Source organism: Rhineura floridana, chromosome 9 (genome assembly GCF_030035675.1).
Source record: "Rhineura floridana isolate rRhiFlo1 chromosome 9, rRhiFlo1.hap2, whole genome shotgun sequence".
Lineage (NCBI taxonomy): Eukaryota > Metazoa > Chordata > Lepidosauria > Squamata > Rhineuridae > Rhineura > Rhineura floridana.
Window position 1 is genome coordinate 127,597,265 of NC_084488.1, and position 17,103 is coordinate 127,614,367.

Consider the following 17,103-nt stretch of genomic DNA (forward strand, 5'->3'; position numbering starts at 1 on the left):
AGTTGGGGGCAGTGAGCCAGCCAGCCTGACCTCCAGCAAAACCAATCCAGTCAGAAGGGAGGGAATCGGCTATCGAAGGAGAGCAAGGAGGGAGAGGAAGAGACGGCAGAAAGGCCAAAGGAATTATTCTGCATTGCTGAGGAATAGGTCAGGCTGCTGCACCAACAGGGCCACTTTTTGGGCAGGAGGGAGGGAGCAGCAGCAGTACCTGAAGAATGATTGCTTCAACCAGAGGCTACAAGAGGGGAAGCTCTTCTAGGTGCGTAAATTTAAAAAATCATGGCACTAACGACCTGGTGGGGCTGCATGAGGCTCTCACTTGATGCAATAATTGACATCTCTTCTCCTGTTGACCTCCAAGGAGCTGGAACACCCCTGGGAGAGGCAAGGGTTCCCCCAAAGCTCAGCTCCTGGCACATCTCCCTGCCTAATAAGCCTTTGACTAGTGGTAGCCTCCCCCTCCTTGGCTGGCCCAGAGCTGTTGTGGCCATGGCTCAGAGTGGTCCTTTCCACCAGACACAACGTGGGGAGAGGGTTGCACTGCAGAATTCTCAAGGGCTAGAATTCTCCAGGAGGCACACCTTAATATGGTGAGGGGGTTTGAGAGTGTAGGAGAAGCTGAGAGCAATGCCATCAGGAGTCTAGACCAAGAGGCTAGACTCCTAGCAGGGACACCCAAGGCAGAATGGTCAAAGCTGAGTCAACAGACTAAGATGCATCCAAACTCAGAGGAAGCCAATGGTAAACCACCTCTGAATATCTCTTACCACGAAAACCCTATGAACAGAGTATCCAAAATGCAACACGAGATAGTGCTGGAAGATGAGACCCACAGGTCAGAAGGCACTCACCGAGCTACTGGGGAAGAACAAAGGACAAGTACGAGTAACGCTGTGACTAATGACGCAGCAGGGTCAAAGCCGAAAGGAAGCCCAGAGGCTAATGTGCACAGATGCGAAAGGAGAGTCTGGAGTTGTACGATGTACACAATAGGAACATGGAATGTGAGAAGCATGAACCAGGGGAAGTTAGAAATTGTCAAACAAGAAATGGAATGCATCAACATTACAATACTTGGTGTGAGTGAACTAAAATGGACGAGAATGGGACATTTTCAAGCAGGCAACTACAAAATATTTATGCAGGAAATGAGAAATTAAGAAGAAATGGGGTTGCTTTAATAGTGAGAAGTGACACAGCAAAAGCAATTAGAAGCAACAACGCAAGGTCTGAGAGAGTGATATCAATGAGATTAAATGGGAAAACTATTAACATAACCATCATCCAAGTCTATGCTCCAAGGGCAAATGCAGAAGAAGAGGAATTGGAGAGTTTTTATGCAGATCTAGAGGAGGAAATTGATCACACACCAAAACAAGTTGTGCTGATAATCCTGGGGGACTGGAATGTAAAAGTAGGGAACAGAGAAGAACTAGGAATTGTGGGGAAATTGGGCTTAGGAGACATAAATGAAGCAGGAGAAAGACTTATCGAATTCTGTGGAGCCAATAATTTGTTTCTTAAAAAATATTTTTTGAACAACCGAAAAGAAGACTGTACATGTGGACATCACCAAATGGTTAATATAGGAATCAAACGGACTATATAATTAGTAGCAGAAGATGGAGAAGTTCCATATTTTCTGCGAAAACAAGACCAGGAGCAGACTGCGGTACAGATCATGAATTGGTCATATCAAAAATCAGAGTAAAGCTATAAAAGAACAACAGAGCAATCACACTGCCAAAATACAATTTAAGTAACATCCCAGAAGAATATAAAGATCAAATAAGGAACAGGTTTGAGGCTTTAAACTTAGTTGACAGAGAACCAGAAGAACTATGGAATGAAGTCAGGGAAATTGTCAGGGAAGAATGCAAAAATCGGGCTTCAGACCAGGACATGGGACTGAAACAGCCTTGGTCGCCTTGGTAGATGATATGAGAAGGGCGTGGGATAGAGGCGAATGCACCTTCCTTGTCCTTCTCGATCTCTCAGCGGCTTTTGATACCATTGACCACGGTATCCTCTTGGACCGCCTGCAGAGGTTAGGTATTGGGGGCACTGTGGTTCCATTCCTTCCTCTCTGGGAGGTACCAAAGAGTAGCACTGGAGGAGGAGGTCTCAGATCCCTGGCCCCTCATTTGTGGGGTACCACAGAGGTCTATCCTTTCTCCAATGCTTTTTAACATCTATATAAAGCCACTGGGAGCAATCATCAGGAGATTTGGGCTGCAGTGTCATCAGTATGAGGATGACACACAGCTCTATCTCTCATTTAAATCTTCAATAAGGTTGGCTGTGGAAACCCTGTCCAAATGTCTGGAGTCGGTGAGTGGCTGGATGGGAAGGAATAAGCTGAAGCTGAATCCTGACAAAACCGAGGTGCTGTTTGTGGGAGACAAGGGAAGGTTGGGAGATATAGACCTGGTGCTTAACAGGGTACGACTGCCCCTGAAAGACCAGGTCCGTAGCCTGGGGGTCATTCTTGACTCCCAGCTGTCCATGGAGGCTCAAGTTTCGGCTGTGAGTCGGGCAGCTCTGTATCAACTCCATCTGATACGCCCCTACCTTCCCAATCATCTGCTCCCACCGGTGGTACATGCCCTGATCACCATTCGCCTAGACTACTGTAATGCGCTCTACGTGGGGTTACCCTTGAAAACGGTCCGGAAGCTGCAACTGGTACAGAATGAGGCGGCTCGTCTGATTAAAGGCAGCCGCCGGCAAGATCACATCACTCCAGTGCTGAAGGAGTTGCACTGGCTACCGGTTGTTTACTGGGCCCAATTCAAGGTGTTGGTTTTGACCTTTAAAACCCTACACGGTTTTAGCCCAGTCTATCTGAAGGAGCGCCTCCAGCATCGTCAGGGATGCCGCTCAACAAGATCAGCCTCAGAAGACCTTCTCTGGATCCCACCTGTCAAAACAGCTAGACTGGTGAGGACTCGAGAGAGGGCCTTCTCAATTGTGGCCCCTACCCTATGGAACTCTCTCCCAAATGATCTATGCCATGCCCCGTCTATAATGAGCTTCCGCCAGACCCTGAAGACCTGGTTTTTTAGGCAGGCTTTTGGAATGGGCTAGTTTTACTGTGTTTTTAAATTTTTAACTGTTTTATATACTGTTTTATCGTGTACGTCGCCCAGAGTGGCTGGTTGTCCAGCCAGATGGGCGACTAACAAATCTCATAATAAATAAATAAATAAATAAAAAGACAATACCTCCAGTTAAAAAGAGAGAAAGACCTCAGTGGATGACTGAAGAAACTCTTAAAATGGTTAAAGAGAGAAGGAAAGCAAAAGCAAGAGGAGATAGAAACACAGTCAGAACCCTAAATGCAACAATAGAGTGACTAGTACGTAGGGCCCAATAGTTATTGTAGAGAAATAGAAGAGGACAACAAAAAGGGAAGAACAAGAGCCCTATTCCAAAAGATTAGAGAAATTACAGGGAAATTTAAACCAAGAGTAGGGATGTTGAATAATCAGTTGGGGAACACACTGACTAACCAAGATGAAATAAAAGGAAAATGGAAGCAATACACTGAAGAACTCCATAAAAGAGATACCAGGATGACAGATTCATTCACGAAGGAAGGATATGATGAAGAACCAGATATTTTAGAATGTGAGGTGAAAGCTGCTCTTAAAACACTTGGAAGAAACAGATTACCAGAAACAGATGGCATACCAATAGAGTTGCTATAAGCTACTGCGACTGAATCTGTCCAAATTTTGTTACAGACAAAAAAGTCTCAACAAATATGGAAAACTATACAATGGCCCACAGACTGGAAGAGTTCAATATACATCCCAATTCCAAAGAAAGGGGATCCTAGGGAATGCAGTAATTATCAAACTATTGCCTTAATATCCCATGCTAGTAAAGTAATGCTCAAGATCCTACAACAAAGGCTCTTACCATATATGGAGTGAGAAATGCCAGACGTCCAAGCTGGATTTAGAAAGGGAAGAGGTACCAGAGATCATATCGCAAACACACGTTGGATTTTGGAACAGATCAAGGAATTTCCAAAGAAAATAATCCTGAGCTGTATAGATTATAGCAAAGTCTTTCATTGTATAGATGATGAAAAACTATGGAATGCTATAAAAGAAATGGGGGTGCCACAGCATCTGATTGTCCTGATGCCCAACCTATACTCTGGACAAGAGGCTACTGTAAGGACAGAATGTGGAGAAACGTATTAGTTCCCAATTGGAAAGGGTGTGAGACAGGGGTGTATTTTATCACCCTATTTATTTAATCTATATGCAGAACATATCATACAGAAAGCAGGATTGGACCAAGATGAAAGAGGTGTGAAAATTGGAGTGAGAAATATCAATAATTTAAGATATGCAGACGATATCATACTCTTAGCAGAAACCAGGAATGATTTAAAACGAATGCTGAAGAAAGTTAGAGGAAAGCACAAAAGCAGGACTACAGCTGAACGTCAAGAAGACTAAAGTGATGACAACAGAAGATTTATGTAACTTTAAAGTTGACAATGAGGACACTGAACTTGTGAAGAGTTATCAATACCTTGGCACAGTCATTAACCAAAATGGAGACAACAGTCACGAAATCAGAAGAAGGCTAGGACTGGGGAGGGCAGCTATGAGAGAGTTAGGAAAGGTCCTCAAATGCAAAGATGTATCACTGAACACTAAAGTCAGGATCATTCAGACCATGGTATTCCCAATCTCTATGTATGGATGTGAAAGTTGGACAGTGAAAAAAGCGGCTAAGAGAAAAATCAACTCATTTGAAATGTGGTGTTGGAGGAGAGCTTTGTGGATAGGTCAAACAAGAGATGGATTGATTCCATAAAGGAAGCCACAGGCCTGAACTTGGAAATGGAAATGGACTGCCTTCAAGTCGATCCAGACTTATGACAACCCTATGAATAGGGTTTTCATGGTAAGCAGTATTCAGAGGTGGTTTACCATTGCCTTCCTCCGAGGCTGCGAGACAGTGACTGGCCCAAGGGCACCCAGTGAGCTTCATGGCTGTGTGGGGATTTGAATCCTGGTCTCCCAGGTCGTAGTCCAGCACCTTAACCACAGACGCTCTTGGAGGTCACTGATTCATAGGGTCGCCATAAGTCTAAATTGACTTGAAGGCACATAACAACAACTGGGCTAAATATTTGGAGCTTTTTAGTTTAGAAAAATGGCAGGAACCGGGAACATGGAGAGGATGGGCAGAGGCACATTCGGTCTCTCACCTGCAGGCGACCCGCACTTAAGGGCAGTCATATAGTGGGAAATTCAGAAGTGCAAGATCTCTTCATGATAGTCACAGCCACACACCTTCCCCCCTTTTTTTCTTTTATTGCTGGGTTGAGATCCTTGTTAACGCCTTCCCCCAGAACAACAGATGTCCCTAGGAGCCAATCAGCATGAAAGGAGAGAGTGTTAGCTACTGAAAAGAGTCTTCTCAGTGGCAGACTCACCTCCTTTCACTGTGATTGGCTCCAATCAGCAGGAAAGAACAAGGAACCAATTTAGAAAATCCTTCTCAGTGGCTAGCACATTCCCCTTTCATGCTGATTGCCTGGTAGGGCACTGGAGACATACGGATCCTTCTGGGACACTGCTCCCCAAAATGTAAAGGGCCTAAGATCCCCCAAGAACCTGGACGACTACCCCCCCTTAAGGGCCGTCCAGTTCACCTGCCTGGCGACAGCAGCAGCAAATATAAGACACGGTGAGAGCGCACTTCAAAGGACGTGCAAAAGTCACGGGTGGCATCTTCTGACCAGGGAGAACGTGGTTGTCCGCCAAGATAACGCCGCCCGGGCCAGCGACAGCCGACCTCCGATTACCCATCCAGCAGCGGGCAGAATTTGGCACCTTCGTGTCCTGACGGTGAGTTTCCGAGAGGAGCCTCTGGCCGCCCAGGCGTCCTTGGAAGCCGAAAGCGGGGCCCGCCTGGTCTGACCGGCGGCGGAGTCGTTGCCACCACTGGCCATGCAGGGCCGCCGGGGGGCGCCTTCATTTCCCCCAAAGCCAGAGGAGCCCCCCAGCACAACACCTGCATCTGGGCTCCACTGGGGCTCCCACCCAGAGCCCCTGACACGGGGCCTCCCGAGACCCCCCACCAGAGCTAGGAAGGCGACGGGAGCTCCTCTTGTCAACCTGGCCGAGTCGCACCCTCTCCTGTCGGGCCGCCCGTCGGCGAAGAAGCGACGCCCGGACGGCACCTTCCCCGAGAGAGAGGCGGCGGCGGGGGGAAGGTCTTCAAAGCCCCTGCGGAGGCCCCGCTCCTTCCTGCATAGCTTGCCAAGAAAAGTGCGCCCTAATGTGCGCAAACGCCGCTTGCACCGGGGCCCCAGCCCCAAACCTCCAGCGCCCTCCCCTCCGCCTCCAGCAGAAGAGCCCCCCGCCCCGCCCGCCGGCCGCCCGCTACCGCCAGAGCCCCAGAAGCAGAGAGAAGAGGGAGACCCCCCCGCCGCCCCCTCCCTGCCACGATCCTCTGCTCACCTCTGCCCAGCCGCCCCGCCTCGTTTCCTCGTCCCGTCCGAGGCACCCCGCGCCAGCCGACTAACGGGCCGCCCCTGGCCGGCCTCTTCTTCACCCCGCCCTCGCCTGGCCTGGTTAGGTTTGGCTGGACCAGCTGGGCCGTCGCGGGAGCAGCCCTAGGCAGCCGAGGGGGGCGCCAGTTCGCCGGTCGTTTCCGAAAGCGTCTGGGCTGGCCGAGCGTCGTCTCGGGACTCCGGCTCGGACGGGACGGGCTCCGGCCTCCAACCCGAAGGGCAGCGGCTCCCGCTCAGGCGGCCGTCCCTCAGGCCGGGCCGTAGGGGCGCCCCCAGGCGAGTGACAGGAGCGAAGGCTCGGCCCTCTCTGTTCATTTCCAGAAGGCGCCCGGGATCTCCGAGCGCGGCAGGAAGACGCCCCCAACTCCAGGGGGCCATGACGGGCAGTCCGCGGTTGCTTCCTCAAGAAGGGGCCCGAGCCCCCAACAGCCCCACCCTCACCAGAGCTGGGGGAGGAGAATTTGCAGACGGGCGCACAAGGCGATCCTATAGCGGGCCAAAACGGCCGGGCCTCTTGCGCCTCCTTCTCCAGCCGACCTCGAGGCCGGGACTGACTTTTCCGCTGGAAAACGGGGGGAGGGAGGGAGGCGGCGGCGACGGCCAATATCCTTGCCTGCTCCCCTCTTTGTTAGCTGGACGTGAACCGCTCCCCCTTTTGGGGTTTTCACAGAATATATCCGAAAGAAGGAGGAGGGAAGCTTCTCCAGAGACTGGGGGGCTCAGCTTCAGACCTCAAAGGCAACGTTGCCCCGGGGGCTTCCGCTAGCCTGGGTCAGAGAGACGGAAGCAGGCAGGCCAGCGCAGGCAGCTCCTCCGGGACCGGGCTGGCCACCCTAAAGGCTGCACGGGAGAGATCAGGCCGGAGGCTGGCTGGTGGAGTCTGCAGCAGCCTTCTCGACTGCCCCCCCACTACCTGATGATCAGCCCCCTGCCGTCTCCCCCCCCCCCCGTTGACTGCTCTCTTGTGGGTGAAGGTGACACTTTGGGGCACTCAAGTGCTGCCTGGCACAGAGCAAAGTTCCGGATGGTCCTGCTGAAGGTGCCACAGGGAATTGGCCGAGGAAGAGCCAGGCCACCCCACCACCACCAAAAGGGAGGAGCTCCCCCTTGTCATCTGTGGCTGGGAACTGTTCCCTCTGTCTTGGGTATGCCACCACAGGGCACCTTGCAGGGCTCTGAGTATTGTGTAAATTTTGTATAGATTTTAGCAGAGAACATAAATGGTCTGAAATGCGTGTGTGCATTTACCTAAGTGGCAGGCTTTTACCCTGCCTTGAATCACTGAGACTTAAGACTTAGTAAAATAAGAAAAGCTACTTTATTTATAGAAATACATAGTAGATAGAAAGGCATACTAAGGCGCAACTAAGTTGAAGGTTTGGGAGTTGCTCTCATGGCTAGGAGGGAGAGAGCAGAGACAAAGGTGTCTCCTCTCTCTGGGACAGTCAGAGAAGAGAAGAAAGGGCAGAAGGAGGAGGGGCAGATAAGCTCCCTAGTTATCTCCCTTCTGGAACATAAACAAAAGAACAAAACAGGAGTTGCTCTTGCCCCACTTCCAACACTGAGGCCAAGCCTGCTGGGGGCATGAGAGCATGGATTCAGGCATCATGGTCGCTCTGATGCTCCTTTGTTTATTTTATTCATTTATTTAACAAAGTTTATATACTGTTGGAATGTAAACACATCTAAGCAGTTTATAAAAAATATTAAAATTACCAATGAAACAGTTCAAAGTAATTAATAAAAACCTATTTAAAACAATTAAACCTGCTACTAATTGAAAAAATTACACAGATCAACTTCTATGTATCTGGAACGGTTTGCCTTTAGGCTATATGCTCTTGGCCAGTCATGAAAACAGGGCCCATAGCCATGGGGGTGGGAACTGACAGCCAGAAGTGGGTCCTGGGGGTGGGTGGAATGAGGAGATGTGGGCTAAGTGGGCATGGGGGGAGGTGGAGGGGACTCAGCCTGGGGAAAAGAGCAGAGTTCTAACCTGGCACCTAAATGCCAAATTTAATCATGGACGAGGGAGCCAACCTGGCATGTATTACTGAGACCTGAGTGGGTGAGCTGGGCAGGATCAAACTGACCTAGCTTTCCCTGCCCAGGTACTCAGTGCAGCACTTAGCCAGACCAGAGACTTTTGGGAGTGCTGTGGTCCATAAAAATTAAAATCTTACTCATCAGGAACCAAGCTGTGAGAACCTGTGCCTGGTGTTGGCCCCAAAAGACACACTGGGGCTGCTATTTGTCTGTCACTCACTCTGCTGACCTATATGGCTTTCCTGACTGAACTGAGGTGGTCTTGGCCATGGTGTTGGAGAACATCTGGGCCTAAATGTTGGGAGACTTGAGAAGTGTCTGCTGGATCAGGCCAGTGGCCCATTGAGTCCAACGTCCTGTTCTCATCATGGCCAACCAGATGCCCACAGGAAGCCCACAAGAAAAACCTGAATGCAACAGCACTCTCCCATCCTGCGGTTTGCAGCAACTGATATTCAGAAGCATGCTCTCTGACCGTAGAGGCAGAACTCAGCCATCATAGCTTGTAGCTACTGATAGCCTTTTCCTCCATGAATTTGTCTAATCCTCTTTTAAAGCCATCCAAGTTGGTGGCCATCACTATCTCTTATGGGAGCTAATTCCATCGTTTAATTATGCTCTGAGTGAACAAGGGCCTTCTTTTGTCTATCCTGAATCTCCAACATTTAGCTTCATTGGATGTTCATGAGTTCTAGCGTTATGAGAGAGAAACACTTTTCTCTATCCACTTTCTCCATGCCATGCATATGCACTATGTTACCTCTTACTTGCCTTTTCTCTAAACTAAAAGGCCCCCAATGCTGCAACCTTTCCTCAAATGGGCATTGCTCCATTTCCTTGATCATTCTGGTTGCCCTTCCCAGCTCTACAATATCCTTTTTTGAGGTGAGGCAACCAGAACTTGATGGTCATCTGCAAATCTGATGATCATCCTGTCCACTCCTTCATCCCAGTCACTTAGCACCCCACATGTTGGTTCTAATTGTAGCATTGTTTAGGCCACATTTTCCTAGCTTGCCAACAAGAGTATGATGAGGAACCTTGTCAAAAGCCTTGCTGAAATCAAGGTATACTATATCTGCAATATTCCCATGATCTATGAAGCTAGTAATTCTATCAAAAAAGGAGGTTAGTCTTGAGAAATCTGTGCTGGATCTACATGATCATAGCATTTTTCTCTAAATGCTCACAGGCTGACTGCTTAATTATCTGTTCTAGAACCTTCCCAGGTATCAACATCAAGCCAATGGGTCAGCAGATGTCTGGATTCTCTCCCCCTACCCTCCTCCAATCTCATGGCACTTCACCTGTTCTCCAAGAATTTAAGAATTATAGATGAAGGCTCTGAAATCACACCCACTAGTTCCCTAGGATCCAATTTGACAGGCCCAGAAGACTTGGATTCATGTCCAATGTGGGTGGGTGCTTTCGTATCACCTCTTCACCTACCTTGTGCCCGAGCAGAGTTTCCTTTGTGGGAGAAGATGGAAGGCAAAATAAGAGTTGAACAGTTTTGTCTTCACCACCCGTGGATGTTTCTCCATCTCAGTGGACCACTCATCTGTTTATCCTCCCTCTTGAGCTGAACATGTTCTAAAACTCTTCTGTTGGTTATTCTTAACATCTTTTGCAAGCCTCAGCTCATCCTGAACATTGGTCCCCCAGACACTTTCCAGCAAGCTTTGGCTACTTCTTTGTGTTTGTTCTTGGGGGCTGGCCCCCTCTCCCATTTTTCACTGATGACTCAATCACAGGTTATCCTTGGGAAGCCACCCTGGTTTCTTTAGACATGTCCCTGTTTTCTTGCTTATAGGAATGTTTTTCAATTGTAGCTTCAACAGCTTGCTTTTAAGGAACTCCCACCCATCTTGAACTCCTTTCTCCTCAAGGACTTCTCTCTATGGGATCACAACCAGTATTTCTTTTAGCTGGTGGAGTCTGCTTTCCTAAAGGCCAGGAGGCATGTTTTGTTGGAATATGTGGTTCAACTCGAACTGGTGGGTTGAGGCTGCATGGGGTTAAAAAGGGTAGCTAGAGAGGAGACCTCCTGATTGCTAAGCTATACCTCTCTCCTTTGATCTCCTGCTGACTCTCCCTTCCTGCTAGACTGTTATGCAGAGGATGTTGACCACATCTCCTTTCCTCCTTCCTTCTTCTTTCTCTTGAGAGGGAGAGCAGACATATTCCTTTGTTTCTCCCTCTCCTCCAAGCATGAGGACAAACACTAGGCTTAGTGTTTGCATCTCCAACTTAGCTAGTTAGCTAGATGTAGAACTCTTTCCTATCAAGTATGTGCTTCCAGAATAAAGTAGTTATTTCTTATTTTAAAGCTTAAAGTCTCTGACTAATTCACAAGGAAGGTGTAATCTTTAGCAAAGATTCAAACACACAAAAGCTCATTCAGACACTCCACTCTCATTTTCGCTATTCTGCAACACATTTCCCCTTTCCTCAGCATCATGAATCCCAAGATGACCTGGTCATTTCTACCCAGTCTCCCCACCATGTTCACCTCAAGCCCCAGGTCTTCCTGTGGGCAAGGATCAGGTCTAGGACAACTGGCCCCTGGACTCTCCTTCCACCTTCCAGAACAGGGGTCCCCACAGTTTTTCCCTATGGACCAGCTGAATATTGCTGAGGGTCTTGGCGGGCCACTTAAAGATTTCTTTCCCTATTACAGCAACCGCAATTTAATGTAATTCAAATTGTAATACAATATAAGAAATAAATGAAGCAATAAAATGCAATTAAAATCAACAAGAATATTCAGGGTGATGGCTGTGCCATCTCTTATCTTCAACCATAAATCCGACACACCATAGACCATCTGAGTGAAGCTCACAGACCACAGTTTGGGGACCCCTCTGTTGCCAGTGTAGTGTAGCAGTTAAGGTGTTGGACTATGACCTGGGAGACCAGGGTTCGAATCCCCACATAGCCATGAAGCTCACTGGGTGACCTTGGGCCAGTCACTGCCTCTCAGCCTCATGAAAACCCTATTCAGAGGGTCCCCGTAAGTCAGAATCGACTTGAAGGCAGCATTTACAGTTTTACTGTTCTAGATTACATTGTCAGCAAGGCAAGTCAGGTGGGGATCAGACCTTTTGCTCTCTGTAGAGTTTGACTCCCAAGAGCAGGTCTCCCCTTCCCTGCCTCTGACCTTTTCCCTTCTTTGTTGTCACCCTTTGCTGGGAAAGGTGCTGGAAAAGGCGACTCAAATGGAGTGAATGTCCTACCATGAAAAAGTCCAGTGTTTGGGTATTGTTTGTTAGGGGAGGGGGGGGATACCCAATCAAGGCAGGGGATGCATGGGGTGGAGAGTGACAGAGGACTCTGTGCACTGTGGGACAGAGAAGGCTGGGCTTGGTGGTGCCCCTTTGGCCTGATCCAGCAGCCAGGTCCTTCGGGGCTTCCGCTTCCTCAAGTTGCTCAGGGAGCAAGTCAGGTGAGAGGAGACGGAATGAGGGAGCCCAGACCTTTGGGTGCCGCTCTCTCCCCTCCCTCCCAGCTTCAGCAACCAGAGTCCAGGCCTGTCCCAAGCAGGGCATAGGCCACATTCACACTGTACATTTATTCCACTATTATTCCACTTTAAACAGTCATGGTTTCCCCCAAAGAATCCTGGGGAGTGTAGTTTGTGAAGGGTGCTGAGAGTTGCTAGGAGACCCCTATTCTCCTCACACAGCTACAATTCCCCAAGTAGTTTAACAGTCAGTCCTTTTCCCCAGAGAACTCTGGGAATTGCCAGCCTGTAAGGCGACTATGGCTTTCCCAACAACTCTCAGTATCCTTCACAAACTACACCTCCCAAATTCTTTGGGGGAAACCATTACTGTTTAAAATGGAATAGTGGAATAAACGTAGTGTGAATGTGGCCTATATACTCTGCCTTCCAGAAACTGCATGTCGCCCTCTCCTCCCAACACCCCTCCCGTCTAAATGTTTAGCCAGTTGTACGTAGTGCTGCTGCCCTGCCTATTGATCTGGACCTGAGGAGGCCCTGCTTAGTGTCTCCCTTCCTGTGACCCACTTGTGGGAGCACCCACTGGCTCCAGTCAGGGTTCCCAAGCAGTTGCACTGGTATGGCTGACAAGTGCCCTCTAGTGGGCAAACAGCAGCCCTTCCAGGCCCTGCAATGGAAAGATAAGACTTTCCTTATCTCTCTTCTCTTCCTGTCCAGGGGGCCTCTGGGTTACTCTGCTTAGTGACTTTTCTTGCTCAGTGCCGCTGCTGATTCATTTGAATTGGGTGGTTTTCTAATATACTATGTCTTGATGTTGTATCTGTCATGGACCACCGCCCCCACAAGGCACGGGGACCATGCTTCAGACCCAATTCCCAATTCCCACCCTTAGGGCAATTGTCTTGGAACCCAAACACCAAATTCCCCTTGCCAAGGCTGTGCAAACTAACACCAACCTTGCAAGGTAGAAAGTAGGCTGCCACCACCCCTCACTGGTTCAACTCAGAGCTAGGGGAACTCTGAGCCCAGAAAATAGGTAAACCAAGGTTCTATAAGACAAGAGCCAAACTTACACTCCTTGTCAAGAAACCTCTGGTAAAACCCCACAAATTAGAATGAGGCTTAACTCCTTTTTCCTTTGGTAGTTGCATAGTCGAATGGTCAAGGTGCTGAATTCAGAACCACCCTTACCCTCAATGAACACACCAGGTTAAATAGAAGTAGCTTTATTCAAAAATATAAGTGCACATTAAAATATAGCAGCAAAACAATCCCTCAAAACCACACACCCAATCAGGGGTTCAGGTACACATAAGAGAATTCACACACACAACAAGAAAATAACAACCTAGCTAGCCTGTCTACTTACTTATGAGGTAATTGGTTGTAATCTCACCTCTCCTCAGAGAGAATAGCATCAGGTACAAAGCAATGGAACCCCACTTAGGTGACCACCAGCAAGATGGATACCCATAGGCATCATCCAGGGAAACCTTCCAGAGAGAACAAAAGCTATGGGTCTCAAGCCCTATACTTAAGGAAAAGAAACCCAACAGTCCAGGATTAATTAACCAGTCAGGAGCTTTCTGATGTAATCCCTTCTTGATGCTTCTTCACTTTTTCGCGCCTTGCAGGCCCCCCTCCCAACGGTGTTCTCAACCTTCACAGGCCTGCATGGCCTTGAGTGCCAGGCTCTCACTGATTAGCACAGATAACCAGGTGCTTCTATTCAGGCCTCCCTAACTGCCTTCAGCTGGAAACGAAACTTAACATTTTTGCCTTTCCAGAGGCCTGTTTTCTAACAAGATGTAGCTCCCAGAGTTCTTTGCACTGAGCCATGATATTACATATTATTTTAACATTTCATAAAAATATACAAGTTCATGACAGTCTCTAAATAAAAGCATCCAAGCCTCTAACAAAACAAATTATTATATCCACATATGCCTCGTCCCCCTTTTCCTTTAATCCTCCCAGCAACCTGTGAGGAAGGCTAGGCTGAGAGACCTCGAGGTCACCCAGTGAACTTCATGGCTTAGGGAGATATGAACCTGGATCACCTTTACTCCTGGTTCAAAACTCTGACCCCCGACTGCACTTGGCGGGTGATAAATGCTTAAAATAAAGACATTCAGGGTGCAATTCTGTACTGCAGATAATAACCCCAGCTGAGCCAGAGTGCTCTGCACCCAGTGGGAGCACTTTGCACCAAGCAACCCAGCCTCACAACAATTTGGGAACTTGAGCACATTCATAACTCCTCTGGCTAACCCTAACTCTAAGAATTCTGACACTTGGTGCACAAGAAAAGCCCTTGCTGCTGCATCTGGCCAAAGGGGGCTCATCTAGTCCACCATCCTGTTTTCACAGTGGCCAACAGATGCCCCAAAGGGAAGCTCCCACACAGGACCTGAGCCCAAGAGCACCCTCCCCTCCTGCAAGTCCCAGCAACTGGTCTTCTGAAGCCTCCGACGGAGGAGGTAGCATCTCCACTGGAGCCAGCTCAAAGGCCAGCTCTTGGCCGCTGCTCTGTGTGATGTTCCTGTATTAATGTAAATATGGTAAGTGCTGTTTGTATAGAAGATACATGGTAAGTGGAATGAAAGAGGAGGGGGAGTAGATGAGCAGTAGAATGCTGGATGATTGGCTGAGCGTTTGAATGGCTGGGAGTATAAATGGAAGAATGACAGTTGAATCTGGGAGGTGTTGTGGGTTGTTTTGGTGGTGTTTGGAGGTGGGTGTTAGGTGGTGGCTGTCAGGAGAGTGTGGAGAAAGAGGGAGTGGGAGTTCTAGTTAATGATAAGTCAAGTATCACAGGAATAGATGAAACTATATGCTTAAGTACCATTAGAAAAGTAATCTTGTTATTTCTGTTATTTAATAAATACTATTTTGGTTTACCGAAGGCCTGATCCTTGGCTGGGGTTTCACAGACCAGAAGGGAGGGTAAGGTAATTACCAAGGCTGAAGGGCAACAGTAACAAATGGTGGCAGCGGTGAAGAGGAGAATAATAACATTACAAGTATCCAGAGCAACCCCGAGTTATATGAGTTATCTACATTGATACAAGGGGGTTGGGAACAGCATAAGCACGCAGTCACAAAAGTAACCGGGTAGAGAGAGACTCAGGCAAAGTCTCTGGGAACATTGGTTATAGGACGTGACTGGTGGTGCTGCCTAGCAGGGAGATCTAGTGAGATCTGTGCTAGAGCGGAGAAACCATAAAAAAGGACAGTCCGGACTGGTGGAGTCCCTGGTGGTGCCTAGTGAAAGGCAGTAGCCACAAGCAGGTAGGAACCTGACAGGGAGAGCCAGGGAAGGGCGTCACACTCTGCACCCATCCCAGAGGTGCACAGTCCACCCCCTGGGCTGGCTCCAGTTGGTTAGTGCTGCTGCCGCCGCCACTGCCTCTTCCCTGAGGCTGCAGGTGGGTGGAGAAGGTGCTTTGGGGAACTGTGGCTGGCTGATCTTTCTGCCTCCACTGGCTGCAGGGGAGCTGGGGTCCAAGCAGTACTGTAATATAGCAACTGTAATATAGAATAGTAGAGTTGGAAGGGGCCTACCCCCTGCACCATGCAGGAATCCAAATCAAAGCATTCCCGACAGATGGCTGGCCAGCTGCCTCTTGCATGCCTCCAGTGTTGGAGAGCCCACTACCTCTCTAGGTAATTGGCTCCATTGTCGTATGGCTCTAACAGTTAGGAAGTTTTTCCTGATGTTCAGTTGAAATCTGGCTTCCTGAAACTTGAGCCCATTATTCCATCAGTATGCTGACACCCAATTCTATTTCTCCTTTCCACCTAATTCCAAGGAAGCTGTCTCGGTTTTAAACCAATGTCTGGCGTCAGTGGTGGACTGGATGAGGGTGAACAAATTGAAGCTTAATCCAGACAAGACAGAGGTGCTCCTGGTCAGTCCTAAGGCGAATCAGGGAATAGGGATACAGCCTGTGCTGGATGGGGTTACACTCCCCCTGAAGACGCAGGTTCGCAGTTTGGGTGTGCTCCTGGACTCAGCGTTAAATTTGGAGTCCCAGGTTTTTGCGGTGGCCAGGAGTGCTTTTGCACAATTAAGATTAGTGCACCAACTGCGCCCATTCCTTGAGCCGTCTGATCTGGCCACGGTGACACATGCCTTAGTTACATCCCGTTTACATTACTGTAATGTGCTCTACATGGGGCTGCCTCTGAAGACTGTTCGGAAACTTCAGTTGGTACAATGTGCTGCAGCCAGAATGTTAACTGGGGCTGGTTACAGGGACCATACTACCCCCGTTAAAAAAGCTCCACTGGTTGCCAATCTGTTTCTGGGCACAATTCAAAGTGCTGGTTATGACCTATAAAGCCCTATACGGCTTAGGTCCAGGCTATTTATCAGACTGTATCTCCCTGTATGAGCCTGCCCGGGCCCTGAGATCCTCAGGAGAGGCCCTTCTCTCAATACCCACATCTTCTCAAGTACGACTGGTGGGGACGCGTGAGAGGGCCTTCTCAGTGGCTGCCCCTAGGCTTTGGAATTCCCTTCCTAGGGAGGTAAGCATGATCCCCTCCTTGCAGTCCTTCCGCCGACAAGCAAAGACCTTCCTATTCCAACAAGCCTTTGGGATTGAAGGCTAAGGATAGGGCGTGAAGGGTGCTGCATTGCTAATGTCTATTATATTATTTTTAAACTAGTTTGAACTCTTTTAGCTATATGTGTGTATGGTTTTAATATTGGAAATAGTTTAATCTTATTTTAATGTAGACTTTGTATGTTTTTAATTATATGTATTTTTATCTGGAAGCTACCGTGAGTCCCAGTTTTGGAAAAATGGCGGGGTATAAATAAAGACAATAATAATAATATTCCATGTCCTGCACTCTGGGACGATCGAGAAGAGATCCCGGCCCTCCTCTGTGTGGCAACCTTTCAAGTACTTGAAGAATACTATATCTCCCCTCAGTCTTCTCTTCTCCAGGCTAAACATGCCCAGTTCTTTCAGTCTCTCCACACAGGGCTTTGTTTCCAGTCCCCTGATCATCCTTGTTGCCCTCCTCTGAACCTGTT

The 17,103-nt window shown here is 48.5% G+C and overlaps 1 protein-coding gene across 6 annotated transcripts in view; it reads right to left on the minus strand.

Moving 5' to 3' along the window:
• LOXL3 (lysyl oxidase like 3) overlaps positions 1 to 6,582 on the minus strand; it is a 32,869-nt gene extending 26,287 nt beyond the window's left edge. Inside the window, exon 1 of one of the 6 annotated variants that reach the window (XM_061583787.1) lies at positions 6,495 to 6,582. Coding sequence is in view for 5 of the 6 variants with exons in the window: in XM_061583788.1 (XP_061439772.1) it covers positions 5,688 to 5,840 (153 nt within the window). In the remaining variant the exon portion in view is untranslated. Of the gene's footprint in view, positions 1 to 5,687; positions 5,983 to 6,494 lie in introns of those variants that run through there. The other 5 variants (XM_061583788.1, XM_061583784.1, XM_061583783.1 and 2 more) reach the window with 5 other exon arrangements.
• Between the last annotated feature and the right edge of the window lie 10,521 nt (positions 6,583 to 17,103).